Source organism: Anser anser (genome assembly GCF_964211835.1).
Source record: "Anser anser genome assembly, chromosome: 5".
Classification (NCBI taxonomy): Eukaryota; Metazoa; Chordata; class Aves; order Anseriformes; family Anatidae; genus Anser; species Anser anser.
In genome coordinates this window covers 29956414-29983657 of record NC_139725.1, presented here as the reverse complement: position 1 = coordinate 29983657, position 27244 = coordinate 29956414, and the positions used below count along the sequence as shown (strand labels likewise).

Below are 27244 nucleotides of genomic sequence, written 5' to 3'. Positions count from 1 at the left end.
CAGCAAACGCGGGGGGCACAGCCCCGGGAGCGCCGCTCCCAAGGGGACGGCCGGAGGGCGCCCGAAGGACAAACCCCTGCAGGGCGTGGGGGGGGGGGGCCGCGAGGAGACACCCCCCCGGCCGGCCCCAGCGCGGGGGCTTCGGGGCGGGTCCCCCCGGTGCCCGCCCCCGTGCGGGAGCGCGGCTCGGCGGGGCTGCGGCGGGGCTGCGGCGGGCAGCGCGGGGCGGGCAGCGCGGGGCGGGCAGCCTGCGGGCGGCCACCGGGCCCGCCGCCGCCCCGCGGCTGCCATGGAGGAGCCGCCGCCGCCGCCACCGCCGGCCACCTGATCCCCGCCGCCGCCGCCGAGACAAAGCGCGGGGCTGCCCGCCCGGTGAGTGCCGCGCCCGGCCCGAGGGGCTCCGTCCTGCGCCGCGGGGACCCCCCGAAGCCCCCCAGCAGCCGTCCGGGCACCCCCCGGCACCCCCGCCCGCAGCTCAGCCTCCCCCCGGCCCGAAGACCCCCGGCCCGAACAAAGTGCCCTGCCCGCAGCCCAGCCCCTCTCCTCCACCGCCCCCGTCCATCACCACGCGCCCCCACGGGAGCCCGGGTGGGGTGGGGTGGGGTGCGGGGGTCCCGGTCATAGCACGCACCTGAGACCCCCAGCCCATGCACTCCGGCCACCCCCCTGCATGAGCTCCCAAACACCCCCGCACACCGCAGCATCCCCGCTCCGGTCACCGTCCCCATCCTCGCGCCCTTCCCCATCCCCTCCATCCCTGGCGCCATGGCGGGGGGACAAAGGGGGCCGCGGGCTCACCCGCCACCGCTTTCTCCCTCGCAGGCCCAGCCATGGTGGAGCCACCGGCGGAGCCCCCTCCGCAGCCGTGCCCGGCGCCCGGCGGGGCGGCAGCAGCAGCGGCCCCCGGGGAGACGTCCCGTCCCGGGGAGCAGTCCCCGCTGCTGCACCTGGACCTGTACAACTTCGACTGTGCGGCGGCGGAGGGCAGCCGGTACGTGCTGACCAGCCCGCGCTCGCTGGAGGCCTGCGCCCGCTGCGCCGTGCGGCCGGTGGAGCTGCTGCCGCGGGCGCTGGGGGAGCTGCTGCGGGAGGCCCCCGGGCGCTCCATGCGGGTGGCCGCCGGCCTCTACGAGGCCTACGAGCGGGAGCGCCGCCGCAAGCTGCAGCAGTGCCGGGAGGAACGGGAGAGGATCATCCGTGAGGAGAAGCGGCGCATCCTCGCGCCCCTCGGCAGCCTGCCGCCCTCGCCCGCCGCCCGCCTCGCCCCCCGGGCTGCCACCGCTGCTGCCACCACCACCACCACCGCCGCCACCACCGCCACCGGACCCCGTCCCGGGGGGAAGGCCGGGGCGTCAGGAGGCGCCAAGGCCAAGAGCCACTCGCTGGACTCGCTGCAGAAGCGCCGGGAGGGCAGCTGGGGCAAGACCTCCTCGGAGTCGGGGGCCTCGTCCTCCTACAGCGGGGAGAGCCTGAGGGGACAAGGGGGCAAGGGGCGCGGACGGGGCCGCGTGGCCGATGGCTCCCTGCTGGGGCGCAGCTTCAGCCTGGGCGACCTCAGCCACTCGCCGCAGACAGCCCAGAGGGTGGAGAGGATCGTGAAGGAGGTGAAGAGGAGGAAGGGTCTCTCGGAGGTGCCTGAGAGGGACAAGAAGATCGCGGCGCTGATGATCGCCAAGCACCAGGAGGCCAGCCTCCTGCGGGAGCAGCGGCAGGCGGCCCACCTGCAGTGGGACAGCCAGCGGCGCCTGGCAGAGCAGCGGAAGGAGCAGGAGGAGAAGGAGAAGCAGAAGGCCCTCCTGCAGGGCCAGCGGATGTGGGAGAGCCAGGTGGAGAAGCGGCGGGGAAAGCTGAGCCAGGAGCAGCAGGAGGCCGCCCTGCTGAAGCAGAAGCAGCGGCAGGTGTGTGAGGAGAGGTGGCGGGAGCAAGCAGAGAAGCAGGAGCGACTGCGGAGGGAGAAGCTGGAGAAGGCCATCCAGGAGGACAAGCAGAAGAAGCTCCATCAAGAGCACAATCTGAAGGCAAAGGAGGAGGGCAAGAAGGAGCACCGGGAGCGAGAGGAGCAGCTCCTGCAGGAGAAGCTGTCCACGGCCGCACAGAAGAGGCTGAGGAAGGAAGCGCAGCTGCAGAAGGAAAGGAAACAGCTCAGCCAGGCAGAGAAACTGAAGCACGAGGCCTTGCTCAAGGAACTGGCCAAGCAAGAGGCAGAGGAGAAGGAAATGCTGAAGGCCTCCCTGGAGATGAGTTTGACCAAGGCTCAGGAGAACTATGAGCAGCTAATGGTGAAGAGGAACCAGGAGCTGAGGGAGAAGGCCAGGCGGGAGGACATGCAGATCCAGAGAGCCAAGCTGGCAGCAGAGAAGAAGGAAAGAGAGCAGAAGGAGCACTTGCAGGCCCTGGCGAAAGAGACAGAGAGGAAGCTCCAGCATGCTGCCCAGGTGGCTGAAGAGGTGGTCCAGGAAAAAGCCCGCAAGGTGGTCTTGAGCCGTCTGGAGAAGGAGAAGGTGCAGAAGATGAACAAGCAAAAGGTGGAACAGTACGAGGACTTACGGCGCAGGGAGATCCTCCTTTCTATAGAGAGGAAACTGGAGAGGAGCGAGCAGATCTTCAAGGAGAGGAAGACCGTCTTAGAAAACGCCAGGTCTGTAGCTCGGGCATCCTTCCATGTCCGGGAAAAGGTACGGGAAGAGACTAACACGCGCACCTTTGACAAGATGGCCTTTGAAGCAGAACTGCATGCCAGCCTGGATAAGAAGTGAAAGACCTTTTCGTGGATGAGTAGGGATGTGTTACCAGTTGTCCATCATAATGCATCAGAAAGCTCCTCTGCATTAACATTTAAAAAAAAAAACTAATTTGTTATTTTGGAGGAGCAGGGTACCGCACAAAAACGTGGCAGCTATTTCACATACTTTTTAAAACATGTTTTTGTTCTGGGCATGTTTTAAGGACCAACCTCAGTCATCTGTACAGAGGGGGAAAAGAGCTTTTGCATCCTCCACCCCACAAGCACACGTTTTCCCAGAGGGCTGCAGAAGAAGTTTGCGTGAAACCTGTGAGTTACTGATTGATTGTCTTAACTGGAGCTGACAACAGCTGCACTATTTTTAGTTGGAAAAACAGACAATAGAGACTACAGGCTACCATTAGAGCCTACTGACAAAGAACCAAAACCAGCCCAGCTGATTCTGGTTCAAGTGACGTTCAGCTGATTTAAGGTACAGGATTGCATTTTCAAAGCTACTGCACACCTATGAAGGCACGGACAGCTGTATTGGAGAAGTCCACGTGTCCCTGGATGCGCCTCACCTGCTGCTGATATCAGACATGGGGGGAAGAAAGCATGGGTCAAGACTTCATAACACCTTGTAAGTAGACATTATGATCAGAGCTGGGCAGAAACTGTTAAGGGTGCTCACAAACACCAGTTTCACTTTTGCTGTGTGCAGCTGTGGCCCCTCCCCAGTATCCTCACCCCTCACTTCCCAGTGTCTCTTATAAAGGTCTGTAGAATTTCCTCTTTCGGGGAGGAAGTTTGTAGGCAATCCACAACCTGATAGGCACAACCCGTTTGTTCATTAAGATATAAAAATTAACGAATCTGTGGAAGCTGGCCGTGCAGATCATTTTAAAATGGAAATCTATGGACAGGTTGCATAGAGGGGTTGAGGAATCTCCATGATTGGAGAAAAAACTCAAAATTCTCAAAACTCAACGAGACCCTGAGCAACCTTATCCAGTTCGGTCTGCTTTGAGCAGGAGGCTGGACAAGGTGTGCTCCAGAGATCTCTTCCAACCTAAAGGTTGCGTGAGTGGCTTAAAACGTTCACCCAGCTCTTATCATTGTCTACTGAGCAGGGCAGCTTTTATCTGTCCACTGGTGCTAACAGTTATATGCTTATTTTAGGGCACAAGAAAGAGTCAATGCACAAAATAGTGTACATTATGGATCCTCTTAGATGAGGATCATGGCATTTTTACAACTGTAACTCAATCCCACTGATAGGGAAATGAGTCCTTCTGACATTAATGCACTGGAAATGTGAAAAGCCTACCTACACCCCACGGATAGCATTCAAGTCAGTGTTCTGTTCCAGTTTTCCACGTTTACTCTGCTGGGTTGCAGTTACAAACACACATCCAAACCAGGCACTTTCTGCTGCTTTTTTTCTGGCTCTGGGCACTGCCAGCACTGTGCACCACCATTTGTGACGCTGTGCTGGGTGGTTGTAGTGATAGTATCAAACCCAGAGCAAGGGGGAGAAGCAGCAAGAAGAGCCAGGTTCTCATTTACTTGCAGATGTCTCTGACATACAACGCAGGGGATGAGAAGACCCAAAGAAGGCTGACATATGACACAGGCATGCAGTTCTGCATGCATAGATCGCTTACCTCTCAGAAGGCTTTAAGAAGGTGTTAAATGACCAGCAACAACAGCAGTAAGCCAAGCACACCCTGGTGCCCTGCAAAGACGGAGACATTATAAGAGCAGCGATGGGAATGAAGCAAGTAGGGATTTCTTTCATTTTGATGGAACTTGCTCTCTTTGAATCACAGAGCAACTGGTGCTGTTGAGGGCAGGCGGCGTGAAAAGTAGGAATTAGGGCACCTGAGTTATGTTTGCTCAGTCAGTCGTCAGCTCACTGTGTTACACCAGGCAAGTCCTTGAGGGCTGGCCCTGCTCCTATTGATATAAAAGGAAGCAGAGTCAGGCTCTTGGGATTGCTGTGACTCGCAGGAAATAGTAACACTTGGCTTGGCAAAACGCTTCTAAAGACTCTGGATGAAAGATGCTAACAAAGCACAAGATACTGTTTTATTTATTTATTTGTTTGTTTGAGCTGTTATTAAAGTAAAGCATGTCTGTTGGCAAAAAGCACCAATTAACAGCAAAATTTAAAAACATGCACAACTCTGGGAAGGACAGCAGCGTTACTGTTTCCAGCTAGGAGCTGGTCACTGCACCCTTGTCCTCAAAACTACAATCAGTTTGAACAGTGGAAGCAATCCTTCTGTCCTGTGGTAACACCAGACAGGGTTCTTCATAAAAATATAGATGCGTGCATGTGTTGTTGTTACTGCAGTGCTCCACCTATGCCCTTGGAGCATCAAAGACCTGGAAAAGAGATGCCCAGTGGCCCAACTACATCCTGCATAAAATCTCTCTCTCTCTCCCCAGCAGCACTGGAATTGGGATAAAACTTGCACTAACTTCTGTGTAGCCAAGATTTCATCTAGTTTGTAGCCTTCAGGGCTGCAGAGAAAGCCTGCCAGCGCTGATGCAAAGGCCTGTGCTCCCTGCTTCGTTGCATTGTGGTTGAAGTTCACTGCTTGATCCATTCAGCAGAGAGCTAAGGGGAAGAGCTGGGAACTGTAAAGAATGCATAACGTAAATCAAATGCATAATTTGATGGGCAAATGAGCAGCCACGGCCACTAACTGGAACAGTAGAACAGTATTTTTTCCCTGAAAGTCCACTGCATTCTGCCCTCTGATGTGGCATTTCCAGTGCAGACTGAGAACGTTTTTACGGCCCAGGAGAGACGCCTTGGCCACTGACTGTAATTACACCTCGGGTCTATGCTTCCAAATGAGTTTGACACCTTGGGGCTACAGCCAAACTAATCAAAACCCACCTACATGGTGGTAATTGGATTGGCTAACTGCTGTTTCTATACTGTGCAGTGTGCAGCTCAAGTTTTGAATATGCAATCTAATGAAAAAAATATTTTTTTTTTCAAAAGGCATTAATCTGTGTATGGACTTCTTTATTTCTGTAGCGGTCCCCGTCCAAAACCTGTGAAAGTCAACAGAGTTTATAGTTACTTAAACTTGTGACATGGAAAATGAAGTCAGCTAGTTGGGTGCAGGCATGAGAGGTATTTCTTGGGTCTGCTTATGCTTTGTTTATTTGAGGAGTTTTACTGCCGGGTTTCTGTGGAAATTGAAATTAAGCCCTGGTATGCATACAAAAGGAACGGCATTTTTAAATGAGGCTTGATATTGAGCTGCAAGCCAGAGAGAACTAAAAATGAAAGCAAGAAACATGTTATCTGACTGCTCAGAAATAGATCACAGCTTATACAGAGCACAGGAGCAGCTGATGACATTTGGTCAGGTTCTGCAGAAAGATAACTTAGGTTGGGCTTCTCCTGGGATTAGAAGACACATTTTAAGCCATTGATCTATTATAATCATGAGGTTAGAATAAAGAATTTGCTTCTAGACCATGTGCATGCCTGCTGCAGAATGACTGCTAGACCTTGGAATATCTGCACTGAAAAGCAACAAAGGCCAATTACTGGCAAATTTCTGTGACCAGTGGCACATCTTAGATCTAGCTAGTATCAAATTCCCAGGTTTCACTACCTGAGCACCTGGAAAGCCTAGCTCCAAGATTTCATGTTGGCTCCCATGGATCTAGTGGGACAAGCCAAAATCTAGGTCCAAGTGCTACTAAACTTTTAAATCTGAAGCCAAACACTGATGCATGCACCCCTGTAACTCCACTTGAAAAGCATTGTACCGATTACCAGTAGACTAGACTAGAACTCCTCCTGCTAGGATGTGACCTGCTAGAAATCACTTTGTCTGAGGGGTTTCTGAAGTTGAGGTATTGAAACATTAGGGAGAAAGACTTCATTATCATTTAAATGTTCAAAAAAGAATTACAGGATCAAGGCCTGAGATTCATTTTCGTTATATAATGATGGGAGTTTTACCTTTTGCCCAATGAGACGAGATGATCAGGCACATAATAATGGGAAAGAAGAGAGTGTCACACTCTCAATCATCACAGAATAAGGCAAGAAATTTCAGAGGTCCCAGAACTGTGCAGCCTGGTTTCCTTGGGCTGGTGCCCAGTGACTGGCTTCAGCGAAACTGAAGCTGCTTGTATTAGACATCAGAGAACTCACACGTGAGGAGAGCCACTGACGGAAGGGCAGTTCCTGTAGCGTGAACTCCAAATGAAGCTTTCACACACTTTGAGTGTGTTGGCACACTTTGAGTCTTTGTTGACTATGTCATTTATGTGAATTATCTACTTTTTAACAGCACCTAGACTAAAGCTGGAGCCCTTCAATACCCATGAGAGCCCCAACAGTCTGTCTCTTCTGCATGCTGCCTCTTCACACAACATTTATCACTAAGCCATGATCTCTCTGTCAATGCTGAACTTGGCACACACATTCAAAAGCTATTAGGAGGAGCAGCTGCATCCCCACTAGTTAATATTTCACAAAGTATTTTAACCAAGTTTATCATAAACACTTTCACAGCATGAATAAGAGAGATGTGAGGATGAGATTTCTCACCTTGGTTACCTACTGTGGTTCTCTTACAGTGCTTAGGAAGCTCTTGACTCATTCTGTGCTAAAATTTCTCTTGATACCAGGGAAATTTTGTTTACCAAACTGATGCTGAATATGCAATATGCACTGGTCTGAGAGGAGTCTTTTTCAGTGTGTATGTCTTTACTAATCCAAGCCTGGACAGGGAGATGTAGGGAGCACAGAATTTGCAATACAAAGTCCATCAACTACTAGTGTTCCAGAGGTTCTTCTAAGAAAGGCCCCAGAGCCACCACTAGTAGCCGTCATCAGAGGTGACTGCTTCAGAGAAGTGACATTTTCTGCTCCTTTACTGACCTCAGAGAGAGCCAGGCTGACCACATCCTACCTGAGAACAGCTTCTCATCACCACCAGCCATTACGCCATAAGAAAGGATTTGCTTTCATCTCTGGTTCTTCTTCCTTTGGTGGTTAAAATATAATAGTTAGTATGATGTTTTTATTTATTTTTTTTTTAATTTTAATTTTTATTTCTTCTTAAAACAGGTGCAGGGAGGTACAGGGACGAGCCACAAAACTAGTTGGATGCAGCATGCTGCAGGCGATGGCTGTGGTTCTCTACACGCAGTCCTGCTTTGCAAGCCTGGGACTGTGCAGTTGTCCAGGAGAGCAGACACCACATCTAGGAGAGCATAGGTGCTTGGGGAGGGGTCTGCCTGCTCTCAGATCACACAGCCTTCATTCAAAGCATGCGAGTGTAAGCTTGTTAATGCCTTGCTGGGTCAAGGTCCCAGGGAATTAAGTTTGTTAGGTTTGGTCTTAGCTGTCGTAGTTGAGAAAGAAGGCTGTCACGGGCAAAGAACGGGAAGTCCCAGTCCCTCTGGAAATGAGCTGCATGATGTTTGCTTTGCAGCACAGTCCAGCCTTGTTCTGAGGTGAGCCGATGGAGCCCCAGTACAACTTACCAGGGGAGTGCAGCCCTGCAGGCCCTCTGCAAGCAAGTAGCACACGCTGTAAACAGCCAATGCTGGGACCAGGTGAGAAAATCAGAATGCTTCTGCTTCTAGGCAGAAGGCAGCTCTGCCCCTCTTTGCAGTGAGATGTTACTGGATGGTGCTCTGATGGGAAAATACTGTGAAGGGGAAGAAAAAGAAGTGAAATTGCCATACAAGATACCCGGAAACACCTTTTCCATTTATGCACAGCAGCCAGCATTCAGTGGGAAGCTAGCATTCAGAGCCTCCATACTGGGATATGCTCCATATCCCATACTCCTGTGAATGCTAGGACATAAAAAAAAAAATCAGTTCTGGGTCTGATTCCTTTGTCCTTAGCTCGCTCATTTTAGCATGGCTTTTGCTGTGAAACACAACTTTGTTACAGTAAGATTGTAGTGTAAAAGGACCCACATCCTTCTCTTGCGACTTTGCATTCGTCACCTACATCCCTGCCGTTCAGCAAGAAATCTCCCACATTACAAAATCACACTGGCAGTAAGAAATATCCTCTATTACAAAATCAAACTGCCAGTGCAATTTTGTACTTACATGCTTTACGCAGCTCCCTGCGTCCAACCCCGGGACCTGACTGTGAGGTAAACGAGTTATCGCCCCTGGTCTGAGTACAGGAAAACTGAAGCAGAAAGAAGGGATGTGCCTGGCCCCGGGCCATGCTGGCACTCAGCTGGAGCTCTCGCATGCTCCCTGCTCCCCCAGCAGCGCTCTGATTAACCTCCCTGGCTGCAAGGGGAGGCTGTCCCCGAGCCTCTGCTGCGGCAGCTCCTCCATTTGCTGCTCTCCAGCTGGAGCTTCACCGAGGATGGAGGTCTTAAGATGCCAGCCTCCACTTCTAGCCGCTGTCCTCAAACCTTGAAGCAGTTGAAGGGTCTGTAAAATATCTCTTTAGGCTTTCAAACAGGGGGCCTGAACATGAATGGTGTGACTGAGAATCCTTACACCATGCCGGCTGACTGGAATCACCTCTGTATATATGACAACATGCAGTAACACTATTTCCTCCAGCCCACCAAAGTCACAAGTTCACCTCGCTAGTTACTTTGCTAGAGCCAACAGAGTTACTCCAGGAACAAATGCAGCCTGGATACATTATCCTTTCTATTATTTATGTCAATCACAGTGTGTTAGGATAAGCTATGCCTCCAAGAGCCCGCTGGAAATTTCCTCCTGCCTGAATTGTACCCAGGCAATGGGACAGTAGGGTCACACAGCCGCTGGTATTTTTAGGCACAGAGGAGAGCCCGTCGATACTCATCTGCATGCTGCGTTCCTGGGTGTTTGCAGAAAGCAGCATTTGCTTGAGCAGCTCAGGGCAGCTGGCACAGAGGCACCTTGTCAGAGAGCAAGCTAAACAGTGGGGAATAAATAAGAGGTTTGGCTCCCTGTCAGATGCTGTTGGGAATGTTTGGGGTTTTAGGAGGGTGATGGGATAGAGTCTTCTCATTTTTAATCACCTCCCAAGTAAGCTGTGCTATTTTTAACGGTTATCTAATGATTTATGAAAGATGGGAACATAAACGAGGAAGGGAGCTTAAAACACAAATGTGCAGGTAAAGCGGAAAGACATTTTCCTCTCCAACCTGAAAAACCCTGAGCATTATGAGAGCTTTTTTAAGTGCCAGGCAGCACACGTGTTCAACCCCAGGAGGGGGTCTGCTCTGTTCACAACTTTGCTATCCGTGTACCTGTCTCCTGCCTGCTCCCAGTACCAGCTGTTTCCTCAGACTTCAAGGAAAAGGTGAGATTAAAGAAGCGCAAGACGAGCTCCATGAGCAGAAGGGCAGCATTTTCACTGAGGAGGGATCACTACACGACTGTGCTGGCAGGACTCAGCCCAGGTCTGACACGAAGCACGGCCAGCCCAGCAGAGGAGCAGCACTTTGCTCTCACCGGTGGATTTCCGCAGCCCTCGCCAATTACAGACGCTGTCTGAATCCAGGCTTTGGACCTTTGGCTGGCGTAGACTGAAAACCTACAGAAGAACTAGGACGTTGTGGAATGGCAAATGGATGCAAAGGGATTTTCAAATAGCAGCACCGCTGCTAATTTTCTTCCCTTGCATTGTTTTCCCCGTCAATGTAACATGGATGGGGAGAACACTAGCAGCACCAGAAACCATGCCCTAAAACACAAAGCCAAAAGCCTGGCCTTTGGTACTAACACCAGTACGAATATGAACCCTGAAGCTGGAACCACCTCTCCAAGCATGTGGGGCCGGGAGGGATTTGGGCGTTGGTGTGAGCTTGTCCTCCTGTATAAGATATGTCCCCCCAACAGCACTGCAATTACTACCCCCTGAGGATGTGGCTATAACCAAGCTAGTTTCAAATGGAGCGGCTCAGGCTCCGCTAGCTTAACCACAGCACTGCAGAGCCCAGCACGGGCTAACCGGTCCAGTGTTCTCCACCTTCTCCTGATGGGCACTGAAACCCATCCTGAGCTCTGCTGAAACACGCATGGTTAGCTTATACTGGCCTGCAGGGCCTGTCATGACAGGAATTTTAGAAGTCTCTTAACAGCTCTGAGTTATGGCATCACTTTTTCTGCTAGTGCTCTGTGATGTCTCACCTCCCGCTGCGCAGGATGCAGTAGAGCCAGGGAGGATTGTTTCGGAAGATCAGAGCTGACCTGCCTGCTTTCAGAAAACACAAGGCAGGTGGGTGCACTGAGAGATCCTTCAGTGCTTTATGCAGTTCGAGTTAGAGCACCTGACGTCCTACATTTGCTCTGTATTCACTCCACATCACTTTGCATGGTAGCTGTCACTCCAACTCATGTCTCTTGGATGTGGCAAGTCCTAATGTTTTCTAGGCAGAAGGGACTGCCCAGAGAAGAAAAGCAGAAGTTTTCGGTGATTCCTACAACATTGCAAAGAACCTGCTCACCACTCCTTGCTCCGTGAAGTATTCCAATGCATTCTCTTTATGGCTCCATAAAAAAAAAAACTGTGGCAGTAGAAGGTTCCTGAAGGCAGCGATGTTCATACCTAGAGCTACTGGCCTCTCTACACGTCTCTGCTCAGCATGTGCTGTGCTACTCAACAGATTTCCTGTGGAAAGGAACCCGCAGAGCCCTCTCTCCAGAGACACTGTACTATAATGCAGATGCTACCTGATTCAGTCACAGCCTGTGTTTCCCCAAATGCATTAAAAAAAATCTGTAATGCAGCTACCAGGGGATTTCTGCAGTCTCCTGCAATCTGCAGGAGCCCTTTGCATCCGTCCCGATGCCCACGCTCTATAAACTCACAGGCTGTACAGTACTCACTGACCTTGCAGTGCTGGCTGAATCCTCCCCGTGACAACACACTGCAACGTTCGGGTAGAGGAAGGCATCCTGCAAGCAGGCAAGGCTGACCGGGGGGTCAGTATATCAAATCTATAGAGTATAATGTTAGCATAAGTCTTTTCCATGAGGAGGTTGTTGGCACAAATGCAAAGGAACAAAGCATCTCCCAAGAGGAAAGGAAAGAACTGCTGAACATGAGAGAGAAGAAATAACTGGCAAAGTGGGGGATTTAAATAACCTCCAAATCATAGGTACACGGTTTATAGGTCTCATGCAATAGAAATGTGCACGGCTACACAGGTCCTCTTATATGATGTTTTGGGTACCCTTGGGGAAGGAAAGAGGCGGAGGGCACTTAGAACCACAGGTAGGAGAGGAGAGGTGTTTTCCAACACCTGGGAGTACCTGGAAAGCTGAGTGAGTGCAGCAATGCAGGAAAGCTATTCTGTAGATCTCTAGTGATGATGGCTCTCACACCAGTACAGAAAGACAAAAAAAGAAAAGAAAAAAAAAAAAAAGTGACCTGAATGAATGGTGGGCATAAGGAGGGAAAAGAAAAGCAAGCTCCACAGAGCTGGCTGGGCTAAGCTTAAGGACCAAATTTAACATCAGGCTGGCAGAAGCCCCCAGCATGCCCCCAGCCCAGCTCTGGTTAGGAAGGCAAAGAGGTGTCTGAGCCCCTCACCAAGGCCAGGGCCAAGCACAGCTCTGTTTGTGCGCAGCCCGTTTGATTCAGGCAGCAGGCCGTGGGGCTGGGTCCCTCCCCGGTAAGGTCAGCTGCCCAACATGGTGACAACTAGCATGTTTCTGCGCCTGAGCTGAGGCGACACCACAGCCAAAGGAAACCCGAGGCTGGGGCCGGTTCAAGGAGGGCAGGGTCCTTCTGAAAGGGAAGAGGCAGACTAGAGGGGATTCATAATCCTCAAATATGCACTGCCAGCATGGGAAGAGAGGGACACTCAGCAGGACGTGGGAGACAGACGGCTGGATGGGAGGCTGAAACCTCTTAGGTCAGGCCTGGTCAAAGCTCTCCCTCTGCTTTCACTTGCAGGCAGGACCCCAAGTATCACTGGGGATTTGGGTCTCAACCCTCAAGGACTTGTACAACCCTGAGACCTGGTCATGAATCCATGCACTGATGCTTCTGTGGCCCGGACAGTCCAAGACGCTGCCTGGGTGCCAGGGGTACAAAGGGCAGGCTGGTCCTGGGCATAGGTTCAGGAGAAACAGCTTTGTTCACCCCTCTCTGGGCCAAGTCAGCAGAACTAGTGAGTAATTCAGGACAGAGCGGAGGAAAAATAATTATAAACCTTCTTTTTATATACGGCAGATAGCAGACAGGATCAATACACAGAGGGACTCCCTGATTTCTGACAAGCCTAAGCCCTCAGACAACTCTGGTTTTTTTGCACCAGATGGCTCCATCACTCGATAAAGTAGTGCCCTAGATATGCTGGTTGTTTTCCAATCTGCCACCGAATTAACACAGGGGGACAGGGACGTACAGCCATGGCTCCCGCACTGTGACCACCGCTTCTGAGGCCCCCCTGCAGCAGGGTGCTGCGTTTTTGCAGCCCCCTCCCCAGGAGCAGCTACCGAAGGGATTAAACAGGGAGTGTTATCTAGCGCAGTGGCTTAATCGCTAAGCAAAGTGCTCATCCCCTGACCACGAGGTCAGGGAATTATCTCCCTGACAGATAATGCAGCCAGGGTTTGGAGCAACACAAGTGGCCGGCCTGTCACTGCCAGCCCACAACTTTACTGCTGCTTCTGGGAGAGCAATGCCGCTAAGATGCCATCAAGGTGCAGCGTGGCTTTCCTCAACTGCCCTCAGATGCCTCTTGCAAACATAATTGAAATTCAGCCTTGTTCCCCTCCCATAAAACACCCCCAACACCAAATCTCAGAGGGCAAAAGGGTTTGAAGGCTGAATGCATTTAGCGTACTACAGGGAGAGCATTATTCTGGAGGAGCTTCTAATAGGCTGTGAAGGACTAACCAGGCTCTAGGCCTGGGCCAGAAAAGAAGTGACACAAGTGACCTGGGGGAAAAAGCATACATCTAGAAATACGCAGAAGGCGGAAAGTCCTGCTCCCCGTAAGCCAGCCTATTGTGGCAGTGCTCAGTGTGCACAAGGGCAGCCCACTTGGCTCTGACAGGGAAACCGAAGGGATCGGTGACAAAAGTTTTCAGACATTGAAGCATAAGGAATCCCGGTCTGCTGCCACTAGGAAAGAGCAAGTGGAGCTCCTCACACACACAGCTACAAAACCAGATTCTTGCTAAGAAATAACATGGGGCAGGGGCTCACGCTTTACCCATAACACCCACCCCGTGCAAAGTGCAGGTACCTCACCTGTGAAGGCCAGGGGCCACCCTGCAGCCAGAGGTGATGCTCCCCTCATTCCTCCTACCACGAGATGCTTCCTGCAGCACTGCTGTGGGATGTGGGAGAACCAGTTTCCACCTCAGGGTGCGAGATTTGCCCAGAGTCTGCTTGGCAAATTCCACCTTCCTTCAGCTGTCAATAAAAACAAAAATGTTTTTACTACTTCTAATGCAGAAACATGAAAGGTGAGCTCTCTGTGTCTCTATTCAGCCCAGTTGACAGGGTCGTAACTGTGGGGAGGTAGGAGAGGCAGAGCAACTGCCAGCATTTCATTTTCTTAGGAAAGTAAATGGGATTTTCTCAGAAAGCCAGAAAACCCCCACTGAAGCAGCACTGGATAAATCATGTTAAAAATGGCTTTCTGGCCACCACAGTCTCTCAAGCTGGCCAGAACAAGCCCTGTCCTCTTGCTGCCAGGGTTATGTGTGGGTCACTTTACCCTTCATTAAAGGAGAAAGCCACTGACTACAGCTTGAGGGTGTTTATCAGGTGTCCACCATCCCAGCCTCCCCCTGAGGCCCCAGGAGACAACGTTGGTGAAGGACAGCAGAGGGAAATGCAATCCCTTCAGAGACCTTCCTCTCAAGTTTCTCATGCAGGGAAGTTCAGCCACAGCTACCATTAGTGCACATCTCCCTTCCGCCGCTGCTCTGTTCTCCTGGCCCCGGGAGGGATCTGGGCTGGTGGAAAGGCAGGTCAGTAAGCTGGAGCTTTTTGAGCTGGTCGCACCGTGCCCTTTTCTCTCACATGCACCCCAACAGCTACAGCCCGGCTGCTGCAGCAAAGGGACAGAGACATTTAAACAAGTGACAGACAGAATAAGTAAGCTGCCCACCCTGGGAGAGCTAGCTGCAAGCAAAGGTCCTTTCCCATTCTCTCATCTCAGGCAAAGGAGACAAAAACCCACAGTGCTCCATGTGGAAAATGGAGCACTAATAAAAAAAGTTTCAGATTTTCCACTTGGCTGCCGCTCCTCAGCTCCCTCCTTTTCCCACCTGCATTTCTCTGAGCCTGTGGGGAAATCTGACATTACATATATTTCTATATTGTCCATAATTAAGAAAAGAGGTCCTTCTCCCCACTAAGCGGCTCTCAAGAACAGAGATGGGGGAACTTGCATTTAAGAGGTTCCTGCCCTGCAGCCCCTGCCTCCTCCGCATCCCTCCCACAGCCGTGGTCCCTGCAGCCATCAGCCCAGGCCTCCAAGTCACCTCGGCCATAACGAAAGCTGGACAACCCTGTCACAAGATGACATCTCAGCTCTAAAGCACGGGTTTAAACGCACGTGCAAAGGACCCTTTTAACCACATGGAAATCAAGCACTCTCCTCCACTTGGACCGGTGATCCCATTTCACTGGGTGCCACCTTCTCCCCACAAGCAGACTTTCCCTCCCATCACCCCAGGGCCGAGGCTGGGCTCACTGGGATTCCCCTGGGCGGTCTGCCCCTTCCAGCTCCCCACACACTGCTGAACCATGGAGGCTTCCAGGTCAGTGCTTGCTTAGGTGCACGTCTGTCCTGCGCCACTAACATAGGTGGGGAAATGCCCAAGAGGTGGCAGAGATCCCATTCCCATCTTTCCAGCCAAAGATTAGAGTAACAGTAGAACTGGCCATGTGGTGAATAGGTGAAATGTACTTGTCTGTGGCAAATGAGAGGAAAGATTAGATGCTGTAGCATTCTGTCCTAACCTTAAGCTTTTTGATAAATCTCTGAAGATTAAGGAGAGAGGAGATTCCATAATATAAAATCTGATTTGTCTTTAGCTTGGCTAAAGATGAAGACTCACTCCTCCACATCCCACTTCTGTATACCTCACGTTTCTGTGCACACAGGCTCCGGGAGGAGAGCTGAAGTCAGGGCCTCTCTGCCATTATCAGTGCCTGGGATAGGAAAACGTTGATGAAATTTGTCAGGACAGCTGTCTAACCTGGCTTATCTACATGCCGAGACATGCATTTAATGCACAGCATCCCTTTACGTATATGCATGCGTGTGCAGGTAAGTGTGTGAGTAGAGGGGTTCTGGCTAGCAGCTTGGAAGGGAAACCCACAGCCAGCATGGAGGCTTAGGACAGTCCGAGGGATCTCTACCTGTTCTCCTGTGCCCATGAAGCACATCGGGACCAAGCCTGTCCCACAGACCCCAGACGGGCCCGTGCTGCTGGGCAGCGGGCAATAGGCCCCCACGTCACACCTCTGCACCTACAGGACGTGCCCAAACCACCCGTGAGGTGGGCTGCGGAGCGGTTAGCAGAGGTTAACACCCCGGGGTGTTCTCTGGATAATTCTATGCATTTTCTGCATGAAATGCTCAAGTCTGAAAGACTTTATGAGTTGGATGAGTAATATTTTCTAGACAGAAATCCAGCGCTATGAAAAACGCATGAGCAGCTGCAGCTTCCTGTAGGCCACACCTCACCTCCCGTGCACTCACAAGCCTCAGCAGGGTGGGCTTCCCTGCCTCCAGCAGCGGCACCACAGCCCTGCCGCTCAGCACGGCATGCCAGGGTGATGCTGATCCCCACCTCGGGCAGATATTCACCGCTAGCCAAATGAGAACAAAAGTAAAGTCGAGGGAGAAGGCTGGGGGAGGTGGGGAGAAGCTGTCCTTTGCAGTCCCTCTGGGAGCTGGGGAGCACTGGGTGAGCACGGAGGGAGAGGCAGAGGATGAGCAACTTCTGGGGCTCGGGCAAGCACAGCAGTCGGTGAAGGGCAGATCCAGCACCAGCGCTATCATTCAGTGAATGCAAGAGGGAGCCCACCCTGTGTTTATTACATCTTTATATACACTATCTTGAGTGACAAAACTTATTTCCCCTCCTGCTAGAAGGTGCCCCACCTTTCCCTGCTGAGATGAGTGTGTGGTTGAGCAGGAAAAATGATCAGAGGCTCTGAAGTCGCTGATCAAAAAGGATCCTCAGTACCTGGCCTTCCCAAGCAAACAACACCTTCCGGGGTCCTCACCTGCTTGCAGGAAGGACTCCCCCCAGCAGTGTACAGAGGAGTCACAGGCTGAAGTTATTTGGTGCAGTCGTAAGAGCAAACAGGCAGCATCCATCCATCTTCACTTCTCAGCAACTTTTCTCTTTGCAAACATGCAGCATGCTCCTTGGGAAAATAAATCCACTGCGACTCCTCCTTCATACACACTGCTGCAGCCTTGGAGGGACCAGGCTGGAAAACCGGTGTCAATACCTACACCCCCATGCCCACATTGGTGCTCAGCATGATTAGCTGCAGACCCCTCACCCCTTATTGCTTTCTTATCCTTAAAACTGGGAATAAGATTTTTGCTCCACTCCGGTGTGGATCTGGATCATGTTAAACCTTCTACATAATAAGCAGCTACCAAATCTAACCACTTTTAGCCACCAGCTAAAAGAAGAAGGGGCACATTCTCTTCTGGTTTCGTCAGCATCAGCTAAAACAAGGGCTAGAACATCATCTTCAAACAAATCATTTTTTCACTCACTGCAGGCTGGCTTCATACTTTGAGTGCAGCATATCCTGCAATTCCTCCTCGCCCAAGCTTGGTGCATGAGATAAGTGCACTTATTTTGCCCATCTACAGTACCTTTGAATGGCTGGGAATTTTCTGTCCTCATTTTGGAGCCCACGTTCCCCCTACAGAGAGAACAAAGCCAACCCTGCTTGCACAGGGAGCCTACATTGTTTCTTTTAATCTAAAATAAGTTCCACATTAAACCCTACCTGCTCTGTATTTATGTGCAGAGAGAAACTATAACAAAAGAAATTAATCAGAGAGGAGAGGAGGAAGCCCGGGCCCGGTTTCATTGCTCTATGTCTGATGCAGGAGTACCCAGCTCATCTCACGGGGAGGGCCAGGAAGAGGAGAGCCTATGCCAGACCTGGCATCACCCAGTGGGGCCGTGCTAGTGTGAGCTCAGCTGTGCTTTCTCACCAGGTCTTGCTCAGCACCACAATGCAAGGAGAGGAAAAGGGGACCGTAGCTTCAGACCCGTTTTCTCCGAGCAGCTGGGGCTGGGTGCTGGTTGGGACTGGAGGTGGGTTTCGCTCACCAAGAAATAGGACAGTTGCATTTTGCATATTTAGATATAGGACATAGCACACACATTTTTGTTTTTCCTTAAACACACCAACCCACTATCAGGAGTGTTTTGGTTTTTAGGCCCTTTAGCTGCACTCCCACGTCTCAGCCCTGTTCCTGGTGAAGCCTCCTCACCTTCTCGCCTGCAGCAAGCAGGAGCTGTGCCTCTGGCAGAATGAGGAAAGGAAAAGAGAAATGAAAGCAGCTGCTATTCCCAGGCAAGGTGCGATCTCTTCTCTCTGACTGTCTTTGCAGTAAGCCTGCTCCTCTAGCTTGCTACAGGAGCCACAACATTCCCACCTTCTTGCCATGTGCTTTTAGCTTTTCTCACCACCTCCCGTGCTGCCGAGATCAGTGCACCCAGCTGTGCAACTTACCTTCATCAGCAGGGTCCTTGAGCACTTGTGAACCCCATCACACTACAGAATGCACTATTGCCCTGTTCGTGGCTCTGCTTTGGAGCTCAGAACAGAACCAGCACAAACCAGAACCTGTATCCCTCATGCCAGGGGCTGGCATCTCCTGCAGGCAGGCGCTGATGTACGGAGGAAGTGGGAGCTCCCCTGCCTACAGCACCAACAGTGGAGAAACCGACAGGAGCGGCAGTCCTAGGAAATGACCCATCCCTCTGCTTGTAGGTACTTTTCCATGGAGAGGTTTGAAGCAGGACACAACCAAGAGGAACTCAAGGGTAAGCAGAGTTTACTTATTATTTTAAGCAATGCAAAGCCTGCACTTTTCATAATACAGCAAAAGAAGAACACATGACCCTGCCGTGCTATTTATTGCAACACCTCTAAGTTAGCAAAAGGTGCCTTTGCTACCCTCACAAAATGGCCTTTGTCATTTTTCTTCCTCTGAAGTGCCAGACCTGCCAACGCTGAAGGAGGCGTCATTCCCAGCATCACAGCACGTCCTACACTGGTGCTGGTGCAAAAAGGAGCAGAAAGGACTCACGGACCTGGCTGAATCCTCAGTTGGATCTTTCCTCGTTCCGGCTTTAGAGTTAAGCCTACAGTAAGAAGTAAATGAGTTACTTAATATAGAAGAAGAGATGTTATCCCAGCGGGCAGAAAGACACCGTGGCTGCTCAGAGAACTGTCACCGTGAGGGACAGGCCTCCTCGAACCCACATGGCTGCTCTCCTGTGACTGACAAGAGCCCAGGCACAGCTCCAGCCATCTTCTGTCCCTCCAGTAGCCACAGGAAAGAACTGCATGAGAAAGCAGTTGAAACAGACTGTTTTTTGTGAAAAACTATCATCTTATCTCCAAAGAGCTGCATTAACGCCACGCTAATGTCCTGAGCGGAAAGCCTGCCCACCCTCTTGAGGTAAGAGCCACGCTCTGGAGCTGGAAATTGCTACCAGCCTTCGTCCCCTGTGTGCCATGTGCAGTCACGCATAGCACACCATTCATCCTTTGTTACTGACTTCTGACCCCAAGGGCAGTTTCCATTTCTTGTCCACTTTCTCTGCTTTAGAAGCAGCAAACGCAGGCAGCAGTGGGGCTGGCGCTGCCTTCCTTTCTGTCATTTACTTCTGTGCAATAGCAAAGGCCTGGGGGAGTGAGAGCCAAGGGATCTGCCAAACCCCTGCCTGTGAAGTGGGAACCGCTTCTACACCAGAGAGAAACAGCCTGGAGGTGTCCTGCAGCTTGTGTGGAGGACAAAATTAACCCTTACTGTGGCCTTAGCAGGAGCTGCCCTTCATGCTGTGGAAAAAAAAAAGGAGGTGAGATGACAGAAGAGAACCATCAGGCTTCATGTTTGGTGGTGTCTGCACATTAAACCATTTTTTTTAATGCATATCTGAAGGGGTGAGCTGGGAAAGTCACCAGAGGGAAGAGAAGTTCCCAGAGGGGATGACTGCCAGGGAGCTCACAGGGTGGGGGCTGGCGGGCTCCTCTGCAGGGCCACTGCCTGCAGCAAGGTGGCAAGCACATCGCCACAGGGGGCTGAGGGCACGGCTTGGTGCTAATGGGCACCCAGCCCGCCGGCTTTGGGTAAGCAAACAGATTGCTGCTTTAGGTTTGATACATCCTGCCTTTAATGCTATACACATTTTAAAGTGCAGAGGCTCAGCATAGTAAATAAGGTGGAAGCGGGTGGCAAGGACGCATTTTACGTACAGTCCTTTTGGAGGTGATGTTCAGCATGTACAGCAATGCAGTGAAGCACAGCAAGTACCCTGGCAGTAAATGTGTGTCACGGCGATTTGTCTCAACTCCTGCAGAGGCAATTTAACGTCATTTCAGTAATGGTGTGTCAAGAACACGCAGGAATTCACTCTAGCATCCGCATAACTTTTATTTATTTATTTATTTATTGCTGTCAATATGCAGGGTAAAGGAAGACCCGATGTGGCCACCTCCTGAGTACAATAATTGTGTAAATTCTGATATTGTGGCATTTGATGGTAATAGACCAAAGGGGCTGCATTCAGAAGCCACTGGGTGATTTTCCTAACTGCCTGGGTTGCAGACGCATTCTTTGGCTGTACTTTTACCTGTACCTTCCAGCACCACACAACAAAGAACTTGTAACTGGAAAATAGCCAGAGATGATATTAGGGCAGTGCAAAGGGGAAAAAGAGCTCTGGATTGGTAGGGAATGAATTTGGTGGCCAGAAGCACAGCCTGGGTTTGGCCTGTGTCACAGCCCACACAGGACAGGCTAGCAGCCGGCCCAGTGTCACTTGGCACAGAGGGCATGTGTAATACCCAGGGGAACTGGTGAGCGTTACAGCCCTGAGAACCCCAGTAAACCTGCACGTAAGATTCCCAAGCCCCTCTACTGCTAGATTGATCACCTTTGTATCTTTTATGACTTTGTTTCCTGATTTATGTCACAGGGATAAGCGTGACTGAGTGTGCTTGTCACAGGCTCTGTAAGCACTAAGCAGTGCTGATACTATAGCACAGATAATTACTAGCCAACTACTTGCAAAAAGGAGTAGTGGGAGAGGCCGTAAAGTTTGCACAGCAAAGCCATCCCTCTTCTGTAACACAGAAGATAACCACCTGCAGGACAAATCCTCCCCTGTAATAACCTCGTGGTGAGCACTTGGGAACGCGCAGGGGCCAACCAGCAGCCCACCTCTGAACAAGCTGCCCGCAGGGCCTCTCCCATTCCAGCCTTGACTTGCTGGAGGCCCAGGCTGAACCAAGATAGCCCAGGCTGCAACTAAGAGAACTGGTAGAGAGCAGTACAAAGCCCTGGGTACAGACCATTCACTGCAGCCCACACAGAGGTGGCTTTCCCCACAGCTGCACTGCCCTGACATCCTGCTGCTGACAGCGTTTAAGTTGCAAAGTGGTAGCAGGTTTCATTGCTGGACAGTCCTCATCCACCTGTCCCGAAGCTTGTTTTCCAGAGGTGATGAGGAAGCCACCAGAGCTGAGTCAAAGACTCCTACACATTGAACTTGCCTGTAGATAGCACCTTCCGTACACAGCTGTGCTCCTCCTCCCAGCAGCAACACAGCCAGCTGTTCCAGTGCAAAAAGTGCAAAGGTGGCCCCAGGATGTTGTAACCACAGCCAGCACAGCATTACCCTCCCTCCAGCTTGCAGCAATGCTGCCGTGTTACCTATAAGATCTACTTTGCACGTGATTCTTCTTGGAGCCAAATCCACAGCATCCCCAGGTTGCCTTCACCTTGCGCTGCTACCGCTTGCTTGAAATGTTGCTGCATCAGGAGATTGCCCCGTGCTTGATATTACTGCCTGTGCCTGGGAGGCTGGGGCTGCTGCAGTCTTCAGGAAGTGTGCCATGAAGCATGCCCCATGGAAGTGCTGATGAGCAGGGGTGCTCAGCGAGCCAGTTCCTAGCAGAGATCAGGCAAAACGGGGCAAGCTCTGCCCGACTCGGGTGGCTGCTCCAGCTGGACCACGGGCTAACAACAGGTTTCTCAGAAGCACTCGTGTCGGGCAGGCAGACTAGGCAGGAAAGAAAAGAAGAGGCACTTCCTAAGCTAAGGTCGGTGGCCACTGTCACACCGGCCGTGGTATCTTGGCAAAATGTGGCTTAACATAAGCAGCTGAAGCAAAGAGATGTGATCAGCAGTGTTCAGCAAGGAAGGTCTGCCAGGCTACGGGGAGCATCCAAAGTAAAGCAAAGCCACTAACTGAAGGAATTGCCTACACACAACTTCCCCTCACCTTCCTCACCAAAGGACATATCTCCCTTCTGACCCTAGTGCCTGACGGCTTAGCTTTTGCAGAGCTGAATGGCAAGTTGAGATCAGAAGTCCCCTCCCAGCAAGAGTCACTTTTCATCCCCTGAAGCTGAATCTTTTTGTGACCTCATGATTTGGTAGAGAGTCTCACGGAAGTGCTGGTGCCGGCTCAGTCTTTTGGCTGCCTCCTTCAGCTCCTCAATGTTTTCAGCTTCTGCATGCGAGAAGATGAAGGACTGGGACTGCTTCACTGAAACAAGAGCAGCACAGAAAGGTCAGCACGCTCAGCCAGGGACACAAACCCAAGTTTCAACAGAGCACGCAAGCTACGCGATCATCATGACAGAGAGAGCCTGGCAAAGTATGAGCTAACCATTGCACTAATAGCTTCACCTTCCTGCTTTTAGAGGAGGAAAATGCTGAGGGACACAAAAACACATTTTTCTTCTTTACGGGTGCTTTACTTTACTTCTTTACAGGTTTAGGGTTCTGTGTAGAACCTGACCTAACCTCAAAGGCAGCCACTTTGAGCACTGGACTGGACTAGATATTGTGCAGGCATCCCTTCCAAATTAACTCCATCTGAATGCTTAATCACAAATGAAGTCAGCTTTGAGCATATGTTTTTACAGGAGCCTGGGAGCATCCCAGCAGCTTTTCACATACACGAAGAGACAGGGAGCTAGTACACAGACTCACTTCCTGCTCCCTGGATAGAGAAGCTCCAAGTCTCTCTGCCCGTAGCTCCATGCTACTGCTAAGGAGTATGTAATATGAACCACATTTGCAGATCTTTCTGCACGTATCTGCTCCTGCAGGACACGGAGGAAGAAGTTGCCCGATACCTACAGTCATTCCACGAAGCGCTGGTTCTCCGGCGGTGAAGGCGGCAGCTCTTTATGCGGCGAGTGGCAGCCTTGTGGATGTACACTGAGTTCTTCATGATCACGGGCATCTTGGCCTCCAGCTCGGCGTTGCGGATGCACTCTTCAAAGAACTCTGAGGAGAGGACACCACTGTGAGCAGTGAAAGGCACTGCAAGCAAAGAACCAGTCAAGAGGGACTGAGCTCGCTTACAGGCTGAGCCAAGTGATGATGATCAACGCTTCCCCAGATCTTCACAGACAAAAATCTATGAAGCTCCAGAACATCACCAAGTTCTGAACAGAAACCTCCAGTGTCATAACTCAAATTAGAGAAAGAATGGCAACCATCCATTCGCCCTTAATCCTTCCCACAGCTGTTAATGATTTAATTGCTGAAAGGCAGTTTACTCTCCTTGATATTAGGATAAAACTTCTCAACTCTGTCAAAACAGAGAGCTCTGAAGCCTCACTGATTGCATTTTCCTTGAAGAAATTTTAAAGCCAGACAAGCCTAGCTGGGGAAATAGAGGAATTAGAAACACTGTCATGCACACCCAGGTGTGCCATGCATGGCCAGGGATTTCTTAATAGCATAGCAAATACTAACACATGCACACATTACAGGCTCTGTGCAAAGCCCCACGTCCACCAAACTCAGACAATGCTTTTCTGTCCCTAGCAGTTGCTTTTCCCGCCCAGGTTCATTTCGTGTTTTATTTCTTTTTTCCTGCCCAGGTTCATTTCCTAGGGCCTTACCATGGTCTAATCATTCTCTGCCATTGTTCTCCGGCTGCCCTCCTAGATCCCTGCCTGTATGGCTGGTCCCCTTGCTGTTCGAAGGCCTCAAATACTAATGCTCCCCAGCTCTGCTGTCAAAGGGCAGCAGAGAGCTGCAGCAATCACCTGCAAGGACTGAACAATCTGTGCTGGGACTGGTACTAAAGAAAACATTGCTCTTTTGAAGAAAAGAGCTTCCAAACTTAAGATTAGAAATGTGTGTCAGGAGACATTCAGTGCCAGAGGTTACTCTCTGTTGCCCTGTGCAGGTAGCTCAGCTCTGATTGAAAGCTGAGCTCAACACAGCCATTTTAGCTCTGTATTCTTGCCATGGCTCCTAGCTGCTAGCACAAAGTTCAAAATCAAGTCCTTTGCCTCAGTTTAGGAATCTGATGGAGAAACTACTGAATAATGTTTTATATATACATATAGTGCTCAGAATGCCACAAGACTTTTTGATTTTTTCTCCCTTGGCCCAATACATCCACGTTTCACTTCAATGAAGCCTTAACTGTATAGATACAGCATCTCTAGAATGGCTTCCCCCTGCACTATACTTGAGGATGGAAAACAAGGAAGACTTCTCCCAGAATAAGCTGTTGATATCAATTCCCAAACCTGGCTCAAGCCAGATTCTAGGCCAGCACCCCATCTTACAAAAAGCAGACAGGGATAGGCCGCACGGAAACTAAGGCTTACACCTTACCCGTGGGTTGCAGTTGTCTCAGCACAGCAACGCTGGGCTGATGCAGTGATTCAGCTCTGACTCAGGATCCAAACCTCACCTGCTTGGTGACCTACCAGCACATTGCTACAGCAGCCACGGTGCTCCTTACGCTGCTGATGTTCCAGGAAGGAGGGCTGAGAAAAGAGATTGGGGGAACCAGAGGACTCCCAGAAACTCAGACCTAGTCAGTCTTTCCAGCTCTGCCACAACTTCCCTGTTTGACCTTTTGGAAAGCATTTACTCCTCTCTCTGCCACTAGGTTTCTCTTCCACCACTCATGGAAGGCTGGAATAATTTTGCACTCCTTTGAGGGTGAAGCACCAAGTGTCTGCATAGAGCATTTTGACTCCTCCAAAGGGAGGTGTGGTTGAGGTACAAAGAGCCGAGAGAGCACCTGGTGCAGCCTTGCTAATTTGGGAACCTCTTTTTGAGTCTGAAAAGATGGGTAGAAATATTTCCTCTCTGGGAGCTTGCTCATCAGTACAGAAGATGGATGACTGACTTACTTCTCAAATGACTGACATCTGCTTTCATCTTCTCCTCTTTCTCCTTGTTGCGATCCAGAGAATTTAAACCTTGCTCCAAGCGCTGCAACGCTTCCTCAGCTTCCCTCAGTCTCTTCTCCAGGTCCATGCGCACCTTCACCTCAGCCTGAGGAAGATGAAGAGAATAAGTACTCCTGAAAACAGCTGGTGTATCTCCCCCTGTAACTCACGAGGCTTGCAAGGGACACAAAGCAGATGAAAACGAAAAAAAAAAAAAAAAATAAGTAAAACCAATAGAAATAACATAAGACAACAAAAAATTTGTTCCTTTTGTCTTCAGACAATCTGAATTTGAAGTCCAGATTATTTTAGGAATTCTCCCTTACTCTGAATTTTCTTTTCACATCTGCACTCTCATTGTATGAACCATGTGGAATCAGAGATGGTATTTCAACACATGAATTCATACCTATCCAAGTAGTTGAAGCTGAGCAAGAACAGGAGGCCACCATTTCATCTGAGATAAACTTGTGATAAAGGCAGTCAATTCCCAAAATGGGGTGGATAGCTCTTAGTTTCAGAAAAAAATACAATAAGAATTAGAAATAAAGGATAATATGGGCAGTAGTTTAGCAAATGAGAATAACTCATACAGCTTAGGTCATCTTAGCTTTAGTTCGGCCAAGAGGAATGCTAAAGGGTAAGAGCATCTTGGAGGTGCAGGGAAAAGATGAGAAGGGGGATGATCTGAAAAGCAAGTGCGAGACCCGGATACGTGACAGACACGGGTGGTACCTTGAGGTCCCTCTCTGCCTGCTGCTTCTCTGCGGTCAGCTCTGAGAGCGAGTTCTGCAGCGCCTGTGACTGGGAAGAGTAAAACTCCCGCTCCTCCTCCAGAGCTCGGGACCTCTCCTCGTTCTCCTTCATCCTGGTGCATGGCACAGCAAAAGAAGATCACCATCCCCACCCCTGCACGACTCACAGAAAGGGAGGGGCTCGATGCCACGGTGGGGCGCGTTTAACTACCTGGCTACCCTGAGCAAAGAGGCACTAAAAGAGCATTATCTGCCTTTTGCTTCAATAACAGGCCTGGCTGAAGAAAGCCAGGTAGTCAGTTCTTGAAGGGGACATCCTCAACCCCCCTCAGAGAGGTCCACGAGCACCAAATACAAGGACAATACAATGGACAAGCGCGTGAACACTGACCAGATTCACAAGCCTGATGTGAAAGGTGCAGGCCCAAGTAGCAGCAAGGAGTTCAGCGGCCCTGCCTCACTCTGCCCATCCTCTCTGAAATGTTCACAACCTGAACTCCTGACGTGGGAACCAGAAGGGCTTCCAGCCTTGTTTTATGCTGGCAACTACAAAGTCAGTCAGCAGATAGCCACGTCATTTGGCATCACAAATCCTGACCAAGGCAGAAGCGTCCTCTTCTCTGTACAGCAGCCAAAAGTTGAAATTATAAAGGCTCTCACCTGTCTGCAGGTCTCAGGGTAAATACGGGAAGAGTTTTGAAGTGATCCTAGTTTTAAGCCTGGAAATATTTAGCCATACTCTTTCTAATTGCCTCCTATCTGCCATGAAGAAAAACTACCTCTTTTCCCACAACACCTTTCCTACTGGAAGGCATCTTATTCCACCTCCCTGTCACCGCTGCAAGAGCCCCCGACCCCACTTCACCTCTTCTCTGCCAGGAGTTTCTCCTCCAGAAGCTGTTGCATCTTCTCTTCAATCTGCCGCAGGCTGCAGTGCAGTCCCCAGCTGGGGCTTTGCTCCTTGCTAGGGCTGGTTGGAGGTGGGAACTGGCTTTCGTTTTCTTCCATCATCTCCAGCATTTGCTGCTTTTCCAGGGAAAGCTCCTTGAAGAAGGACAGAAACTATGAGCATCAATCAAGTCTAATATTTCTGCTCCTTTTCCTGCCTGGCACCTTACTGAGTTCTTCCACACTTACATTCACATTCCTCATTCAGATTAAAACCAGAGTAACAAAATCTGTTTTTTTCCCTTAAATCTGTTTTCACTGTAGCCTTTGCTATGCAAGTGGGAGAGAACCTGGAGGCACCTGGAGTAGAAATGCTCCTTCCCTAGCTTTCCAGATCTATTTTCCTACCCATAACTGTGGTCAAGGAGAAGACTTCAGGAAGAGCATCAGATTTTG

The 27244-nt window shown here is 50.7% G+C and overlaps 2 protein-coding genes and 2 long non-coding RNA genes across 11 annotated transcripts in view; 2 read left to right on the top strand and 2 right to left on the bottom strand.

Moving 5' to 3' along the window:
• Positions 1-830: 830 nt before the first annotated feature.
• CCDC177 (coiled-coil domain containing 177) lies at positions 831-5762 on the top strand (the record flags this gene model as incomplete). Its single annotated transcript, XM_083839690.1, has 1 exon — positions 831-5762. One exon carries the CDS (start codon positions 831-833, stop codon positions 2754-2756), a length of 1926 nt encoding a protein of 641 aa, XP_083695816.1. The 3' UTR covers positions 2757-5762.
• A 185-nt stretch (positions 5763-5947) lies between these two features.
• On the bottom strand, positions 5948-18442 carry LOC310900942. 7 transcript variants are annotated; one of them, XR_014585473.1, is made up of 5 exons: positions 18190-18442; positions 16950-17159; positions 13950-14114; positions 8255-8421; positions 5948-7751 (listed from the first exon to the last, which is right to left on the bottom strand). It is a non-coding gene; the product is annotated as an uncharacterized lncRNA (long non-coding RNA). The 7 variants fall into 7 exon arrangements; XR_014585475.1 differs by having other exon boundaries at positions 16950-17090; positions 18190-18438; XR_014585476.1 differs by having other exon boundaries at positions 16950-17093; positions 18190-18437.
• Positions 18443-18486: 44 nt separating this feature from the next.
• Positions 18487-21776, top strand: LOC310899861. The gene is made up of 2 exons (XR_014584720.1): positions 18487-18745; positions 18918-21776. It is a non-coding gene; the product is annotated as an uncharacterized lncRNA (long non-coding RNA).
• PLEKHD1 (pleckstrin homology and coiled-coil domain containing D1) overlaps positions 19709-27244 on the bottom strand; it is a 32834-nt gene continuing 25298 nt past the window's right edge. Inside the window, exons 9-14 of one of the 2 annotated variants that reach the window (XR_014584719.1) lie at positions 26766-26944; positions 25881-26013; positions 25107-25251; positions 23080-23229; positions 20184-22480; positions 19709-19766 (exon numbers count right to left, since the gene is read on the bottom strand). Coding sequence is in view for 1 of the 2 variants with exons in the window: in XM_083836817.1 (XP_083692943.1) it covers positions 22320-22480; positions 23080-23229; positions 25107-25251; positions 25881-26013; positions 26766-26944 (768 nt within the window). In the remaining variant the exon portion in view is untranslated. Of the gene's footprint in view, positions 19767-20106; positions 22481-23079; positions 23230-25106; positions 25252-25880; positions 26014-26765; positions 26945-27244 lie in introns of those variants that run through there. The other variant, XM_083836817.1, reaches the window with a different exon arrangement.